The 19,549-nt window shown below is 46.9% G+C and overlaps 1 protein-coding gene across 1 annotated transcript in view; it reads left to right on the top strand.

Annotated features, from left to right (window-relative positions):
* LOC146858952 (uroplakin-3b-like) overlaps positions 1 to 19,549 on the top strand; it is a 212,169-nt gene that overhangs the window by 174,294 nt on the left and 18,326 nt on the right. The window contains exon 4 of the mRNA XM_085649603.1: positions 16,833 to 16,909. Within this exon, the coding sequence (XP_085505729.1) occupies positions 16,833 to 16,909 (77 nt within the window). The remainder of the gene's footprint in view (positions 1 to 16,832; positions 16,910 to 19,549) is intronic.

Genomic DNA, 19,549 nt, shown 5'->3' with positions numbered 1-19,549 from the left:
AACGCAATAAGTTGATATAGTTGATAATATGCCCTGCAGTTTTAAAAAAAAATGTAGCCCGTTTTCCTTAAAGGAAAATGGGATGCATTTAAAAAAAGAAAACTGAAAAGATTTTGTTTCATTCTCTGGTCCCTCTGACCACTGCCTGCCCCTAAAAAATATTGTCCCCTGTATTCGCAAAGGGGAATGGGTTAACTCCCATTTGGGAGTGCTTTACCACCCTCTTGAAGAGGGCGGAAAATTGCGAGTGTTTTGCGAGCGCAATTGAGGTCGCAAAACATTCTTACATAGGCCTCTGACTCTCTATTAGGAAGGGACGCCCTTGGAACACCCCTTCCTAATAGCAGCTCGCAATTCCTATTTTGCGAGTCGCAAAAGAAATTGCGACCCGCTAAATAGGGATTGTACATGACCCTATTAGATTTTGCATGCGCAAACGGGTCACAAACCTGTTTGCGCATGCAAAGTAGGGTCGTACATCTGGCCCTATTGCTCCGAAAGAAAGACACCTGCTGAAAAATTGCGAAGTGTTTAGTAGGACGGTGCTAAATATAGCAGTCGTGCTCCGAGGCATACTGTTGTATTATTTATATGTACGTTTTTGTATGCATATAATTTGTTGTATGTACACACTTTTTTATGTCGTGTTTAACACTATGTAAATAGAAAGCAATTTTCTGATAATGTTTATATAGATACAAAAATTCATTTATATAAAATATTGGATGTTCAATGATATTCATTGAACCCACAACCAAATGTGAGTGTATTTTTTCGAATTAATATCATTGGTTTTTTAGAGAATAATTTCTCTTTGATGGATTAATTTGGGTGTCCATTACCTTTACAAATAAGTATTGTTATATTCATTCCACTGCATTATCATTTTTTTCTTTGGTCTTTCTAGCCCAGATGCAAGTGGAGTATTAGGGCAAACCCCCTTTTTTGAAAAGAAGTTTGTATTGCACTTGTTTAAGTGTGAGGGTCCATGTAGACAGGCTGTTTGAAGAAATTGAAACAGTCGACGAATTGATATAGATTAGTACATCACTGAAGTTGTGGGAATATATGTTTAATGACCAGAAATCACCCCCACACACCCTTTCCCCACGAATTGAGATAAATTAAATTCAGGAAATGCCCGAACACCAAATAGTAAGTTACACAGAGGAAGAAATTGAGAAATTGCGTCAGATCCCATCATTGTTAAGCGGAGATCAACCCGCACCTAAAGTAATCAACATAGATAAAGTTGAAAAGCTTAAACAATTGAAAAAGAAGAACACCAGAACTCAACTACATGCGCAAGTGCTAATTGAACATCTTAAAAATAACACCATACCGGCTGGATTACAAGTGAAAAATATTCCAGTTATTTTTGTCTTTGACAAACTTTATCTTCATAAATTCAGCGGAGTAGGCACAAAGTGCTCCCGAGATTGGATAGCATTATCTATAGAAACTGCATTAAGGGTGAATGAAGTCGAATTGAAAGAAGTAAGGGAACTAGAGGAGGAAATATTAGGAGACGCTAGTATTACAGATGCTAAAGCATTGTTAGAGACAGTAGAAAAAACCATTGCTGAGTTTAAAGTGAATGCTACGAATCTAAAAACTACTAAAGTAGCCAAAGACATCAAGAACTTTAATATTGAGCAGGTTTATCCTTTCCTCCAGGAAGATTTTTTCCTGAACAATAACCCTAGCTCCCTTAATCTACAATATAGAGGCCGCTCCCGCAGAAGATTTATTACATTTTTGGATACTTCTTCTGACTCTGACTCAGGCCCGTATATTAGTCATCAACCATACTTCCAGCACTCAAGAGCTCAACAGTCTTTTTTAGGCCAAGGCAGAAACAGGGGGAGAGGAGAAAGAATAGTATGGAGAGGGCAGAATCAGAATCCCAATCAATATCCAACTCAAGATTCGGGAATTATCAGAACAAGGAGACGAGCATACAGGCGTTAAGAAACAGCTGCCCTACCAATATTAATATGGAATGTATACCTGTATATAATTTATCCAGATATACTCCTACCAAGACTGAAATGAATCTTTTATCTAAAGGATTGTCATTCGTCCCCACCACTCTTCTGAATCCGGTAGATTCCAAAACCGAGGTTTTGGATTTTCTACGAAAGATAAGATTAAAAACATTTTTCTTAGAAAGAAATACCGAAGAAACAACTAACATTAGTGGACTTAAAAAGAAGTCCAGTTTTTGCCCTGAAACCTCTATGATGCCATCAGAAATACTACATTTTGAAGACCAGGTATTGCGAGAATTAGATCTTCTGAATGCAAAAAAGATCTTTTACAATAATAACTGTCCAAAAGATGAATTGTTAGCACTTAAAAGCCTCTCTACCAATCAGGCGTTAGTCATCAAGCCAGCAGACAAAGGGGTTGGTAGCCTTCTCTGGGATAAAGAGAAATACAAACAAGAAGTCATGAGACAACTATCAAATACTAACCACTATCGACCATTAGACACCGACCCGACTGAGAGATTGAGAATCCAGATATAACATTTGACTACTGAAGCTCTGGATGAAGGATGGATCTGCAAGAAGGAATTTAATTTTCTTAATGCAGACCAATACAAAACACCTAATATTTACGTACTGCCCAAAGTACATAAGAATTTAGATAATCCCCCAGGAAGGCCGATTATTTCGGCATGTGGTTCCTTACTTGAACCTTTAGCTAAATATATCGATACCTTCTTGATTGATTTTGTTAAAGAAACAGATTCATACGTACGTGATACCATGGATTTTATTAACAAAATTTAGGATCTTCCCTTTGATCATGAGAAACAGATATTGGTATGCTTTGACATTGAGTCATTGTATACCAATATACCATTGGATGAAGCATTAATCGTATTAAGGAACACCCTCAATCAAAGAGAACGACCACATGAGGTATCTACTGACTTCATAGTTACTCTAGCTACTCTTTGTTCGAGGAACAACTTCTTTGCATTTAAGGAAACCCTGTACTTACAAGTAAAAGGCGTAGATATGGGGTGTAGCTTCGCCCCAGAAATAGCTAATTTGGTTATGCATGAATTTGAGAAATATTGGATATATAGCGACACCAATCCTTATAAAAATTGTATTCAGCATTGGTGTAGCTATATAGATGACATCTTTATGATATGGCAGGGCACTGACGACACGCTTACCCTTTTTCATAACTGGTTGAATATGAGATCGGCTGGAGGAGCCTAGCGCGCATCCAAGATGGTCGCGTGAGCACAGGGCTCCCCGGACCCTCTCTGCTCCTCGGAATCTATCCTGAGAATATCCTGACGTGGCTTATGGAATCTGGGAGATAAAGACCAGCTGAGCATATATCTCTTTTCAAAACTCAAATCGGACCTGGGAATCCTGAGTTGTCGCCGTCGGAACTTTTGGGACCCACCCGACGGAGGTGACCGGGGTGAAGGTGACCCGAGGGGCCGGGCTGCAATTGAACAACAGCGGCTTCAGCGCGGTGCCAGTTGCCGATCCACCACTTTCGGTTTCGGTTTTGCACTTCAGGAGACCGGCAGGGGGGTGCGCTCGGGGTGGCGAGGTGCTTCCTGGGCCTCTGAATGAGGTTTTCTTTCACCTGCTACTAGAGTGCCTATCGCCTCGGACCCCCTCTACCGACATTTTGTGGTGTTCTTGCTGGTGCCCTTACACCTCTTGATTGGGTGTCCCCTTGAGTGACCGTGTTCACATGGGGGGCAAAGGGGGTCCCGAGGGCCGCAAGACCAAGGCTTCCCTCCGCGGGGGAGCAGTCCAGAGCAATAACATGGACCGATACACCCAGGGCAGGGGGCCCTCTGGCGCTGCTGGCCCCCCCTCGGATACTGCGGAGGGAGGCGCGACCGTCTCTACGGAACTATCCCTGCAGGACATTATGGGCGCCATTGAGGGCATTAGGGAAACCATCGCGACGCAATATGAGGCCCTGGCCCGTAAGATTGACACTGTCGCGATTGATGTCACCCTGATCCGGGCCGACCTCTCCAAAACTAACGAGAGGGTCCAGGCTCTCGACACACGGACCTCCACCCTCGGTGCGGAGGTGTCGGATCTGCGGGCCGCGCTTGGAGACATCGGGGTGGTCAACGATCATATGGCCCGGCGGCTTGAGGACTTCGAGGGACGGGCCCGACGCAACAACATCCGCGTCATAGGTGTACCGGAGTCCTCTGACGGCCGCCCGGTTGACCTCGTGGTCGAGGAACTTATCCTGAAACAGTTGTCCCCGGCTGGCCTAAGTAAGTTCTTTGCCGTGGAGCGGGCCCATCGAGTTCCGGGCGGTCGGCCACGGCCGGGGGCCCCCCCGAGGCCTATCGTGGCCAAACTGTTCTACTACAGGGACCGCGACGCTATTCTGCAGGCCTCACGGACCCACGGCCCGGTTCGTCATGAGAACTCGACCATCAATTTTTATCCGGACTTCACGCAACTGGTCCAGAAACAACGGATGGGATTCCAAGGGGTGAAGCGTCGTCTCCGCGAGCTGGGCCTAAAGTATTCGATGCTCTACCCTGCAAAACTCCGAGTGGAACATGGGGATCGGACAGCCTTTTTTGACTCTCCCGTGGCTGCAAGTGACTGGCTGGACTCTCTGCCGGACGGAGGTGGCCGTCCCGGACCCTCTGCGGGCACCGCGGGTGACGGGTCCCCTTTAGAATGACTTTTGGTCCTTGATTTTGCCGTTTTGCACTGTACAGTCGGGTCTTATTTCACTTGCATATTGTGTTTAACCAGGACCAGTGAGGGGGGCGGGCGGGGACGGGTCCCTTACCTCCTCTGGGGTCTTTTCGTAGAATGGGGTTAGAGGGGCGACAGGCACACTGCAAGTTGGGGGGGTTTTTTGGCCCGCAGGGGTGCAGGGTGGGGGGAGTTGGTCCTGGGGTGGGGTTGGGGGGGAGGTGGGGTTGTTTTGCTGTGTGTTTTTTGTTTACAGGGCGAGGTACTGATTTTTGTCCACATTTGGGAACTGTGCTGCAGGCTGGGGGACCCTTGATCTATTGGGGGGGATGGGGGGGACGGGTTGAGGCTTATGTCATGGAACGTCAATGGGTTGGGGGACCGTATCAAGCGGGGTGTAGTACTGCAATATTTGCGTCGTTTGACTCCTGATGTGGTGTTTCTCCAGGAGACGCATCTGGTTGGTAATGTTTGTCATGCAATGAACAGGGGGGGATACCGCCTCGTGGCCCATTCTGGCTTCACAACTGGTTCCAGGGGGGTGGGCATTCTCCTGCGAACCTCACTTCCGGTGGAGATCACTAAGATAGTCTCGGATGACAGAGGGCGCTATGTGTGCTTGATTGGGAGGTGGGAGGGGCAGCCCCTTGCCCTGGTTTCAGTTTACGTCCCCCCGGGCCTCCAGAACTCCACCTTCACTGACTTGGGTCGAATGCTGCTTGACCTTCCGGACAGCCTCCTGCTCATGGGCGGGGACTTTAATTCTGTGGTTTCGGGTGAACTGGATCGTCACCCACCAAGGACCCTCCCCGCTGCCCAGGCATGGCTGGGTGGGATGCTGGATACCTTCGGCCTGGTGGATAGTTGGAGATTAATGCATCCGACCCAATGTCAATTCACCTTTCACTCGGGGGCGCATGGGAGTCTCTCTAGGTTAGACTACTTCCTTATGCCCGCGGCGCAGACTGGTCGGATTCGTGAGGTCAGGCACCTGGCGCGGGGTATCTCCGACCATTCTCCGCTGTGGCTTCTTTTCGACACCGGGCCGCGGTCTGCAGGGCGGATCGCTCCCATTAACCCATGGTACCTGCGAGACCCTACGACTCGTGACAGCCTGGTCAAGGCTATGGACCAATACTTCCTGGATAACGAGGGGTCGGTGTCGTCTGCAATGTCCCTGTGGGAAGCCTTTAAAACCGTGATCCGCGGACACGCCCTTTCCCAGATAGTGGTGGCTAAGAGGGTCAAGAGTGAGGCAGTGGTGAGGCTGGAGACTGACATAGTGGGGCTGGAGTCGGCCTTGGAGGCGAATGTCACTCCGGACGGGCTCCATGCCCTCAGCCTGAAACAGTTTGAGTATAGGTCCCTGGTCACTGACGCGGCCAAAACTATGTATAGGGAGCAGCAGGGTCGACTGTACGATGCCGGGGACAAGGCGGGAAAGTTGATCGCGTGGCTGGACAGGAAGGAGAGAGTGAATCGTGTGGTCCCGGAGTTGCGTGCTGCGGATGGTGTGTGTGTGACGGAGCCTGACGAAATTGTGGAATGTTTTGCCGACCACCTCCGGGCTGTGTACTCCCCAGTGACTGACAGGGATGAGGACGACTCTCGCCTTCTTTTGAGGGATATCGCCTTGCCCGGCCTGTCCGTTGACGACCGTGAGCGGCTGGACGCCCCCTTGTCGGCGGATGAAATAGCGACCGCGATCCGCTCCCTTCGCTCGGGCAAGGCTATGGGTCCCAACGGTCTGCCCATTGAGCTATATAAATTGCGCCCTGACAAGCTTGCGCCCTTCCTCAGTCGCATGTTCCGTGAGTCTCTGGCGGCGGGTTCCCTCCCGGCCGACCAGCGTTTGGCCACGATAGTCGTTATCCCCAAGGAGGACAAGCCGCGAGACCGCTGTACTTCTTACCGGCCTATTTCACTGCTAAATGCGGAGCCTAAGGTCCTGGCGAAAGTCCTTGCCAATCGTCTGTTGAGCGTCGTGTGCGATCTTATTCATCCGGACCAATGCGGATTCATCCCGCATCGTAACACCGCTCTTAACTTGCGGCGTCTTCACGGCGCCCTTGCCAGGGCGGAGCTCCTCTCCGAACCGGCCGTGCTGGTTTCTTTGGATGCCACGATGGCTTTTGACACCATCGAGTGGCCATTCCTCTGGGCTGTCTTGGCTAAGTTTGGCTTTGGGGAAGGATTTATTGGCTGGGTGAAGCTTCTTTACACGGGACCCATGGCTCAGGTGGTGGTGAATGGGCGGGTCTCTCGGCCCTTTGCCCTCGGCAGGGGCACGAGGCAGGGATGCCCTTTGTCCCCTTTGCTCTTTGCTCTCGCCCTGGAGCCACTCGCGGCTTGGCTCCGCTGGGAGCCCTCGCTTAGAGGGATCCGGTGGGCCCCGGGCTTTGAGGATCGGGTTTCGCTGTATGCGGACGATATTCTCCTATATCTCACCTCACCGCGGCAGTCGCTCAACGTCCTCTTTGACGTTTTGACTTCCTTTGGGAATAATTCGGGCCTCACGATCAATTGGTCTAAATCCTGCGTCTATCCGATCTCCGGTGGTCCTCCTCTCCTGCCGCCTCGGCTTCCGATCCAGGTATCTCTGAGCGGCTTTAAGTACCTGGGGATATACGTTTCGCTGGACCCGGTGGCTCGCTATGAGCAGAATCTCCTGCGTCCGCTTCGGCGATTGCGAGAGGACACGGCCCGGTGGTGCAGGCTGCCCCTGTCCCCGCTGGGTCGGGCCGCACTGTTCAAAATGATGTCCCTTCCCAGGTTCCTCTATGCACTCCAGAATTCCTTCGACGTCATCCCAGTGGCCTACTTTCGGGAGGTGGAGAGCCTGCAGAGGAGATTGGTGTGGGACGGGCGGGCGCGTATTGCTCTTGCTAAGCTTACTCTCCCCTGGTACGACGGGGGCATCGCGCTTCCCGACATTCGCAGGTATTATTGGGCCGCGCAGCTTTCGGCCATCAACCATGCCACGTATGCGCCTGGCCTGAATCCGGCGTATGAGATGGACAAGTTCCTGCTTCCCGGCGGGGACTATAACAGGGCGCTTTACTCCCGCTCGGCTGGCCGGACCCTTACGGGTCCTACTAAGATTGCGGTGCGGACCTGGAGGGCTGCCACTGCGGCCACGGGCTGGAGTGAGCGACTGACATGTGCTACTCCTTTGTTTGCCTCCGATCGCCTGGGGAGCCTCTGGACTACGAAGGGGTTTGACCAGTGGGATACGATTGGTATCAGCAAAGTGGGAGACCTGTGGCATAAGGGCGCGGTTAAGACTTTCGCGGCTCTTCAGGCCGAATATGAGCTTACGGACAGGGAGTTCTTCCGCTATGCCCAAGTTCGACACGCCCTGCTTTCAGTCTTTGGAGAGGGGACCAAGATCCCGGTTTCTTCGCCCCTCGAGGACCGCATACTTGACGGACATGTCCCTGACAGTACTATTTCTTTAATTTATAAGAAACTGATTAATCATCGGGCTGACCTCTTGGTGCGCCTTCGGGAGGCTTGGACGGGGGATGGGGTGGAATTGGACGACGAGGACTGGCAGTCTGCACTGTCGTCCCCCAAGGAGGTCGCCATTCCGGCCCGTCTCCGGTTGGTACAGCTTAAGATTCTTCACCGGGTGTATGTGACGGGTCCTCGCTTAGTCTCGATGGGATATTCCGATGATGGGCTCTGTAAGCGGGGTTGTGGGCTCAGCGCCACCTTTCTCCATATCCTGTGGGAGTGCCGCGAGGTGGCGGACTACTGGCGCCGGGTACATACGGTTATGGGACAGGTCACTGGGGTTGTGCTGCTGCCGGAGGTGCGTCGCTGTGTCCTGAATGTGTGGGAGCCCAATGATTATAGCGCAGCTCAGACTCGGTGGGCGGCCCTGGGGAACATGATTGCCAAGAGAGATATAGCGCAGCTTTGGGGTGCCCAGCGGCCGCCCACCGTGTCAGTATGGAAAGAGAATATGGACTGGTGTATGTTCAGGGAGAAGACTGTGTATGTTGCCCGTGGTAAGCCGGGGGCATGGGGCAGAATCTGGGGGCAATGGAATGCATATCGCGGGGGTATCTGTACGCCCCCCCTGGTGGACACCGATATCGCCATGTCCCCCTGACCCTTGACGGTTCCGGGCACCTTTTGGAATGACTACATATGGACGTTCGTTTCCCTTGGCCCCCCCCCCCGTCCCCAGCCTCCCGATACTCCTTCCTTTCGCGTGCTGCTTAAGGGTCTGAACTGGAGTTCCCCGGAGGAAGCCTGACCTGCACTGTTTGTCTTTATGCCTCGCCTTTTGTTTTTCTTTTAGTTTTTTGTGTTTGTTGGACTTAAGTCTCCTGTTCCTTTAGAACTATCCGGAGTCACTACGGGGCCGAGCCCCGGGAACCGACTGCAGCTTTGATAAATGTATATTTTATTCTGTACTTAGCGGCCGGCCCTGGTGGTTGTAGGCCCGTGCTTGTAATCGAATTATTGTTCAATAAAAACTTTAAAAAAAAAAAAAAAAAAAAAAAAAAAAAAGAATATGAGATCGGCTGATCTTAAATTTACTGTGGCAAGTAACAAAGAGAAAATACATTTTCTTGACATTTGGGTACAAAATAGTGACAGCAAGTTGGAAGTAAATCTATATACCAAGCCAACTGACAGAAACACGTTGTTACACTTTTCAAGTAGCCATCCCCGTAGTCTTAAAGAAAATTTGCCATACGGGCAATTTTTAAGAATAACACGAAATTGCACCAACAAAATTGATTATTTCTCAAATGCAGAAGAACTTAAAAACAAATTGATAAATAGAGGATATCTCGTAAATTGGTTAAAACTGCATTAAAAAGAGCATGGTACACACCAAGACAGGAGCTTCTTACACCTAAAGAAAGAACCGAAAGCACGCCCCTCACATGTGTACTAACATATAATCCTAAAGCTAATAAAATCAAAAAGATCATTTTAAATAACTGGAGAGTGGTGAGCCACCTACTATTACCTAAACCATTGTTTGCTTTCCGTAAAGGCAGGAACCTCAAACAACAACTTGTGAGGGCTGCACATTCCCCGGATAAGAAACAAAATTTGAGAGGAATGTTGGGCCTTCCGCCTGTGGTAGGACACTTCAGGTGCCAACAGTGTGCTGCATGTGCACTGACTAAAGACTCTAAAGAAGTGATGATTAATGGACAACGACACATCCAGAAAACATTTACTAATTGCAATACAAGAAATGTTATTTACTGTGTATCTTGCCCATGCAATATGTACTATATTGGCCAAACCACTCAACCGATAAAGAATCGAATCCTACAACACAAATCTCGAATAAAATGTAAAAAAACTGGAGCTCCTTTAGTAGAGCATTTTTTGAGCCATGGCCATAATGAACTCAACTTCAGTTGGACAGTCTTGCTTGCGTTGCAAAACAACGTACACGATAACATACAGATGAGGCTCAATAGATTAGAGGCGAGACTGATCGAGAAATAACATACAGCACCCACAGGCCTTAACGATAGAGATGAAATCTGGGCCTTGATACAATGAAAATTCACTTTGCCTGTACTGAATCCTTAGAGAGAAATACAGTATTATACTGCGCAAAATCTTATGAGTTGTGTAATTTAGTCACTTGTGTTAAGCTTAGCTGACAAAATATGTAGACTATGAAATATAATCACCCTGACCTTGAAAATGGTTTTACAAGATTTGATTCAATGATAGTTGTTTTTGTCGCAATTCCATTTTAGACATGTACTCTTCCCGGAGTCATTAATAATTGTTATGGTACAATGCTCCTTTGCATAATTTTGGAATTATACAGATATTCTAAAAAATATATATTGTGAGGGACAACAGAGAGCAGCCACTATATCGGGTGAAGTGATATTGATAAAATTCACATATATCTTTTTTCCTTGGTGATGGTTTTATCTTGTAAGAGAACACTCGATCTGGTGAGTCGTTTGAATTCGGTACCCTATTGATTTGTTGATTTAATCATCAGTTATTGTATATAACAGTGCTCGTTAAAAGAGTGATATTTCCTTTCCCCTTTCTCTATCTACGAGCATTAGAGTGCCCGAGTGCATCACGCATAAAAGAGCATTGAGTAGTCCTTTTTTAGTGTCACCATTTATGTAAGGTATTTTCCCTTTACTCTGCGAGCATTCTAGTATTTCCAGCTATTTAGTAATACTACATTTAAAAGAAGGCCGAGTAGTCCTTTCTGATTTTCGATCATCTATGCGAGGTATTTCACGTAGCGTCGTCTACGTGGCGTTCTGCAATTCCAGAAGCAAGGACTGCACGTTAGGAAGCACTTCTTCAGAGGTAAGCGGTTACCGGCAATAAGTGTTAGAATCTGCCTGTAGTAAGTGTTTACGGATATATTTAGCCAAAGGATACGAACATTTGTATTGGGATTTCCCTCTATCCCTTGTAGATTGTTCTCCCACTAGTTTGTACCAGGGTGAAGAACCCCGATTAATCGGTAACGCGTGAATAAAGAGTGAAGTTAACTGCTTGTACGTGCTGCCGTCTATCATGTAAGTCAGTATTTGGACCTTGTAATTGATTGTAAATAGAGTACACCATTTTGTTATATTCAGACTTGAAGGAATATATGCGTCGCTCCACAGAGACGCTGAGTAAATATTCAGTAGCAATCAGCTCGGTTGTGCCCGGAGACCTCCACCTACACCTCGAAGTAGGCAGTAGTGCAAGGTACATTTGCAAAGGGTTTCCACTGTATGGACTTCTGATAGAGTTTTTATTATTATTTTCTCGGCACATCTACATAGTTGGGCTTAGTTGGCCTTTGACCTTTCCTCTTGCACAGACATTTGTCTTTCACTCGAGTAGCAGGGAATTGTAAGGAATGTTTTACAAATGTACGTTTTGTAGCAATTTTTTTTTGATGGGTTAGCACCTTTGGGTTTTTCCCTGTCTTTTCTTTGTGGCTCTACAGTTGCCCACAGTTTGATTACAGTAATATTTGTATTGGGGAGAATGTGTTGCGGTCGATTTCTACGAGTTTGTTGCAATGTAAATATTGTAAAAAATATATATACATATATATAGATGTGAACGCGCTGGGACGCCCCGTTGCTGGGGCAGCCATGCGCGTTACAAATTGAACTAATAATAATAACACGCACTTACTTGTGTCTTAGGTCCTCTTTGGCCCCCAGTCCTGATGAGGCCCCAATTAGATGGGCTGAAACACGTTGACTCGCTACAGAAAGAAGCCCTGCCTAAATTGAATTTATTTACAAAGGATATATTGCAACTCCAGGAAATAGTAGGGTTTAATGACAAATACCCTAAGAGTTGCTGACTTAAGGGCGACCTGAATGTTTGTGGACTGCGAATTGTAATTTTGGTGCTTATAATCTTTTTTCGCAGCACATTTAAAACCAGGGCTAAAAGGATCCTGTTTTTTGTGTTTGTTTCCAGACATACTGTTGTATTATTTATATGTAAGTTTTTGTATGCATATAATTTGTTGTATGTACACACTTTTTTATGTCGTGTTTAACACTATGTAAATAGAAAGCAATTTTCTGATAATGTTTATATAGATACAAAGATTCATATATATAAAAAATTGGATGTTCAATGATATTCATTGAACCCACAACCAAATGTGAGTGTATTTTTTCGAATTAATATAATTGGTTTTTTAGAGAATAAATTCTCTTTGATGGATTAATTTGGGTGTCCATTACCTTTATAAATAAGAATTGTTATATTGATTCCACTGCATTATCATTTTTTTCTTTGCTCCGAGGCACTGGCATTGCGTATTGAAAAGTATAATGGCTTAGTATGGAAGTACTGATAATAACCTATAAAACATATACGAAGAGAAGCCCTGCAAAGATGTGTTGTTTGCTTTCCCACTCCCAATCAGCATGCTTCTGGACTATCTAGGAATGTAAAGTGGGGATGGAGATGACATACCCACATACCCATACAATCCTTGGCTTCTCTAGCTAAAACTGGTGAAAAGTATGTTTCTAAGCACTCTGTAGGTCTGATTCACAAAGCCATTTTTAGCTGTAAAGCCATGGCTAAAAATGGCTCCATTTACGCCTGGCCCTTTGACAGCTGTCCCCAAAAGTTTACCGGTCAAGCATAAATGGTTTTGATACTGCATACCTGTGCACCAGAGACTACGACTGCACAGGAGTAAATTCAGTGCAAAGGCTGGGGAAAGACTGTATTAGCCAGTACAGTTCTCCCTGTTGTATTTTATAGCACTTCATGGCTCTGCAGCGCCTCTGGGTGTTGGAGTAAGAGGATGGTCCGTTTGTTATGCATGGTTGGCAGAGTGTGAATTTATGGTGTGACCCCAGTGGGAAGGAGTGAGGTTGTGCATGATGTCATGCCCAGACCAGGGGCACTAGGACCCTGGGACACAAGGGCAGAGGCCAAAGGACACTGGACACCAGTTCCGGTGAGGGGAGGGGGCAAGGGGAACAAAGGGCATTCCAGGGCAGGACTTGAGGGCGAGAGGTCAGGGCCCACTGGTGGGACGACGAACAAAGAATAAAGAATACCTGAAAGCTCTGGTGTGTCTCGCGTGGTCTGTGGGATCGGGAACACGACAACTGGCGACGAAGGTGCGTGATCGAGTGCCCAGCAGAAGATCGAAGTGCGGCGGTCTGTCGCGTCGAAAGACACCGTAATCGAGACCAGGAGCCCACCCTGGCTCGTGTGTGCAGCCACTGAAGAAGACACGGCGCGGGAGCCCACCCCGACTGTAATCGAGCGCAAGAAGACTGCCCTGCATCACCCGGTAAGGAGACTGAAAAGCCGAGGGAGCGCGCGCTGTTTGAAGCGCGAAATATCGCGAGACGAGGGCAGGGTCAGGCAGAAAAAAGGACATTAAGCATTTAGAAGCAGCGGGCGGCCATTTTGAAGTCAGGCAGCGCCCCGATTGGAGGAAAAGTATCGCGAGATCACCGGCGGCCATTTTGAGGTCAAGCAAACAGACCAATAGGAAGAGAGAACAGCGAGGCGGCCATTTTGAAGTCAGGCGATGATAAAGAAGTGCCAAATAGAACAGCAAAAGGAGGAAACAAGCATTGGTAACGGCAAACAAGCACCAGAAGTGACTAAAGAAGCACTGGCAAAGGCAAATAAATAAGCACCATAAGTGAGAAACAAGCATTGGCAAGGACAAACACAGAAACACCAGAAATAGAAAACAAGCTTTGTCAAAGGCAAATAAAGAGGCAGCACTAAAAGGAAAGGATGGCAGAAAGACAAAATGCGCAATATCGGAGACCATTACCATTTAACCCATCAGAGACACAAGCAGGAATACGGTGGGAGAAATGGATCAGGCGTTTTGAAAGATACATGGAAGCGACTGACGTGACAGCAGCGAAGCAACTAGGCCTATTCCTAAACCTAGCAGGGGATGAGGTTGAAGACCTACTAGTGACACTGCCAAAAGAGGAGACTACCACCTACGACAAACTCGGGAACACGACACATGAGATTCGGAGTGGTGCTGCAGCGATGCTGTGGTGGACATATAGTTGTAGTGCAGCAGACAGCTGTAGATAATGATATTTTTGCAGAAATGTACTACCATCCTCTCGTCTCCTGGATACACTGAAGCCCTCATTATTCGCTGCCCATTAAATTGTGGTCCCTGTGCAAGCACCGTTTTGCTCAGGGGGTGCAACTATACGTTTGTCGAAATTCACAACACCTGGTATTTATGAGGTTAGAGATAGGCCCCTGGAGTTACATTTCAGGAGGTCAAACCTGCAAATATTACAAATTCGCAATAAACCGCAGAACATGCAGGAGCACTAAAATCGACATGTTATTCCCCATTTTGTTTAAGGAAAACTAGTGACAGGTCCTGTTTCCCCACCCTGATAAATAACGACCCCGGCCTACAGGGAGCTGTCAGGGCAGATAAATAGCATATGCCCCGCCGGGCCACCTTGAACGGAGGGCTTCAGAAGGTATCAGTTAATTCACTCTGTCAATATTGCTTTGCAAGAATTCCTTTTAGAGTGCTGCTGTTTTGTATTTAATTATGCATATGAGCATGGAACCCACTACATTAACAGCCTCACAAATACGTCATAATATCTTTTTCCAGATAATACACAAACTGCTGAGCAGTAGTGCATGACGCCTTCTGTGAGTTACAGTTTGATGAACATTCTGCTAATGTAGAGTTTTGCGATGAGGCATTATTATGACTTTTGGGACCTCAGTTCCTGCACAGCACTGCTAACAGTATTTAATGCTAGTCACAACTGTCGTTACTTCACTTCTCATCCCACAGTGTTAAAATGGACATCATTTCTGCTTTGCATCGGTGTTTCAGACTTCCCAAACCTCTTTCGTTGCACAGGCATTTTACTTGTGTATTTATAGTTATGTTTGGGCACAACATGTTTCTGATGAACATCAGCATCTTCTTAGAGTGCATAAGACTAATGCAGCAGGTGACAGAGCCCCATTATAAGTGCAACAGTCTTTTGAATACTACTTAGGTTTGTGCTGCATAGTTCCCCAACATACATACAAATGACCTGGCACAACTGGTACTATAATCAAGGTGTGCGGGGTACACACATACACGCAGTCATGCTTGAAGCACTGTATTAATATTGTACACACGCATCAAAAATCACTACTAATTTATTTCAACTTCATCCGACTTGACAGACAGTAATAGATCATCAAACCAGCCAACATATGTTACGTCCCTCCAATGACTCAATGACTGGCCTTCTTCAGGGCTGCGGAACACTAGCCTACTTCTAGAGAATACAGCAAGCATACTAGCCTTGAGAATTTGCTACCGCTTTCTTCACTTTCTAAATCCAGGTCAAATGGCCATTACTCCAATGGCCACTTGTTACGAGGCCTAGGTATCCGTTAGGGTAAATAATGTTACTTTGTTACTTAATACTGCTCCTGCCACTAAATACAGCTAACAATAATTGAGTTAGTCACATAGGACAGAAATCAGAAAGTTATCATAGCTGTTTCCAAATAAGAAGCCCTGTGGTTCTAAGTAAGAGTTTGCAGCATATAGACTATAAGCTGGTCCACGCATACATCTGGTACCGATCTATGCGTAGGTCCTGCTTTATTGTCTCTAAGTCATTACTTATTCTGATTTCCTGTGTCCAAGTAATTACTTATCCTGATTGTTTGCAAACCTTTGCTGATGCCGATCCCCTGTGTCCACATCAATAGATGCCCAAGTGTCCTTGGTCGTGGTTGGTAGGCGCCCTGATCTGGTGAGTCTGTGCTACTAGAGGTCTTGATCTGCTGTGTCCAGATGAGTAGAGAGTTTGATCTCCAGTGTCTGTGTCAATTGATCTCTTCTGTGCATGTAAGTCAGCTCCCGTGGTCAGTGGAGGTTCTGATGTTTGTGATTCAGTAGAAGCCTATTCATCTGTCTCCAGGCCATTGCTAATCCTGCTCTCCTGTGTTTGAGTCGAGAGGGGTCCTGATCTCTTTTATTAGGCTCAACAAAGTTCCCAGGCTCCTGATTTCAGATCATCAGTGGTCCTGACCTCCTGTGTCCAGTCACAGTTCTCTCTCTCATAGTCTGTGTTTGGGTCAACAGTGGTTCCAAGGGATCCTGGTCTGCTGCGCCCTGGAGTGCTGCATCCTGCTCAGTAAAGTTTCTGACCTCCTGTGTTCAGGGTTAGTAAAGATTCTGATCTTCCTGTCTGCGTCAATAGAGGTTCTGACTTTCAGACCCAAAGCCAGCATCAGTGCTAATCCCCAGGTCACAGGTCACGGCTCACTGCCCAGGGATGAACTTTTCTAACTAGCTTTGACAATCCTGTTGGTTCTACAGACAGTTTTCTACCTCCATATGCCCTCACCGAAACATTTGTGTGCAGCGGTCCTCGTCATGAGTTTAATTATTTTATTTGTATTTTTTTATTTAGACCTTTTTGTAGCACCCCTAAACCACTTTTGAGCGTGAGGGACAAGAATGAACACGTTTCATAGCCATTTACATATGTACTGTGGAGCTTTCATCATTTCGAACTTATTTCTGGGAGTGTCTGAAGTTGTGAACCTTCCATTTCATCTTATTTTCTGAACTTTCAATTACAGGGTAATTTTTATCGTATTTCAAATAAACGGAGTCTCAACGCGTACAAGGTGGTCAGATGTAATCAACCTAAATTCAGGTAAAGGATACTATGGCAGTAATATGGTGAGGGTACCTGGGGTTCAGGGCGGGGTGAGAGTATGGACAAAGGGCATTTCTTTCCATGAGAAAAAGATGGGTATCCCTGCTCCTCCCCGAACTCTAAGGGTGCTGGGATGAAGGCAAATCCCGATGGTCTGGAACTGAAGAGGGCAAAAGGAACTGGACATTGGGCAGGCGTGTACCAGGGATGACCTGATAAAATTGCCTGGACATGAGATTAATCAGGAGCAAAAGAGGATGAAGCTAAGGGCCTGTGAATGTGGCATCCGGTGCTGGTGCAGGAAAGACTTCGGTGTGTGACAGTCTTGCGCTAAAGATCAGAGGGGCTTGGGCCGGTGGCAGTCTAGCACAGGGACCCAAGAGACTTGGGTATATGGAATCCGTCACATAGGGGGGTAGATTTACTAACCAGTGGTGCACGTGCACCTCAGTGCAGCCAAGCAACGTTGAGGTGCTGCTTTATGGCACCTCGTGAGAACAGAGCGGCACCATATCTTCAAAGAAAGGGCACTGTTCTGTTCTGTTCTCCTCATGCACTGGTGCACTTTGCACTGCATATTGCCAATGCAGACACCCTTGGGCCATAGCGCAATGGTGTCTGTGTTGTGGTCAGTATCATATTTTTTTCCTACGCAAAAGCTATCCTTCGAGGCTATTTTCTCTTTCCACGTGTGCTGCCTAGTTCAGCATACATGCAAAGAGGAGACAAGAGGGAGAAATAAAGATATTTCTCCTCGTTACACCTGCTTCAGGTAGGCCCAGGATTTTTGCGCAAATCCATATCCATAATTCTTTGCAGATATGGTTTTGCATCAAAATCCATGGGTGGATGCAAGGCAATGCCCGTGCACCACCCTTGGATTTTCTTTTTTTTTTTTTAAACCAACGCAAAATGCTATTTGCAATGCTTAGAAAATACCAAAAAGAATTTTGTGTTGGGTCTCTGTTAAAAAATAACGATAACCGGACATAAAACGTTTGTCAAGCTAGGCTGTATCATAGGAACATTTATATGTGTCAGTGCAGCACATCAGGAGAAGGAACTTGCGTATGTAACACTGTAGTATTGGAAGTATTGACTCGAATGGGCTTGGGTGTGTGATAACTCATGGTGTAGGAAAGAGGGACTTCAGCATGTGACAGTCTGGCCTTGGGACCCTAGAGGCTTGGGTTTACTACAGTCTGGCTTGGGAGGGTATAGACAGGGGTTTGTGACAGTCTGGGCTCGGACTGTAGGGACTTAGGTTTATGATGGTCTGTGCTGGGGCAGTGCTGAGGCAGTAGAGACTTGGGTTTATGGCAGTCTACACCGGGGCAGGGGGGCTTGAGTTTGTGACAGTCTATGCCGGCCCAGTATGTATCTCAGTTTGTTCAAGTGCAGTTCTCAGGGGCCGAATAGACCCCGGTTACTAAAAGGCTGACTCTATAATCAGTGCTCATTCAGGCATGTGGCAATCTGGAGCTGGGATGGAAGGGGCTTGGATATGCGACTGTGTATTGTGCTGGGCCACAGTGACCTTGGCCTGTGCAGCCAGGATCTCTTGCACCAGGGTCTTTGGTCTATGGCACGCTGTTAGTGGCCCCAGAAGGGGCTTGATTTGTCACAGTCTGTTGCTGAAGCAGTAGGGTATGTGCACTAGGGCATCCGATGATCTGTGCTGTGGATAGAGGATCGTGGAATGGGACAGTCTGCTCCTGGGACAGTAGTGAGAACAGTGGGGACAGTCTTGTGCTATGGGCATGAGGGGCATGGCTAAGTAATACCAAGTTACCACAGTCGCCCATAATGAGGCATTGTGGGTTTGGTAGTTATTAACTGTTGGCGACTGTGGTAACTTGATATAAATACGGTGAAACAAAAAACGGACTTGTATTACTACCGTGATCAAGAGCTGTGTGCAGCTCGAAACGCGAAGGAGGAGAGAAGAGAAGTCAATAAAAACGAGTTGATTACTTCCAAAAGGGGTGCGGTGTATTCTTAAAAAATTGCATTGAATTACCTTTGCGAGGACAAGTCCTTTTCTCGCCGCCCGCACCAGCTAGAAGCTGTTCCCCCCCATAAGGACGATTTGCTATATTAATATATATATATATATATATATATATTACCTACTGGCGGTCGCCAGTAGGTAGTTATAGTTAGGACCACGTTTCCATAGGAAATCCGCAACATTCTATTTTGAATAACTTTGGCGCCGGTCGACGAATCCTCGCGAATTTTTCTAAATAGGTGGGGCGCTACGCTCCGCTCCTACCCTGAAAGTCTCGGGGGGATTCGTCAAGCGGGGGCTGAGATAAAAGGGGGGTCCCAAAACGCGTTTTTCCCATGCATTTTTCCATAGGACCTTTAGACAGGGCTACAGCCCGAACGGCTGAACAGAATTACTAGAAATTTGGCAGAGAGGTAGTCCTCAGGTCAAGGAAGTGCCTTTTGTGGGTTTGGTGTAAATCTGTTCAGTAGATTCTGAGAAAATAGCCTTTAAATCAATATATATATCTGAGCCAGCTTACGGTGCGCTTACGGTACGCTTACCGTACGCGTACGGTGGCGTGCGCGAGCGCGATTCTGATTGGCTCTTAGATCTTAGTAAACATTCGAATCGGCCGAAACCAGGAA

This window comes from Triturus cristatus, chromosome 3_2 (assembly GCF_964204655.1).
Source record: "Triturus cristatus chromosome 3_2, aTriCri1.1, whole genome shotgun sequence".
Lineage (NCBI taxonomy): Eukaryota > Metazoa > Chordata > Amphibia > Caudata > Salamandridae > Triturus > Triturus cristatus.
This window is presented reverse-complemented; position numbering and strand designations above follow the sequence as displayed.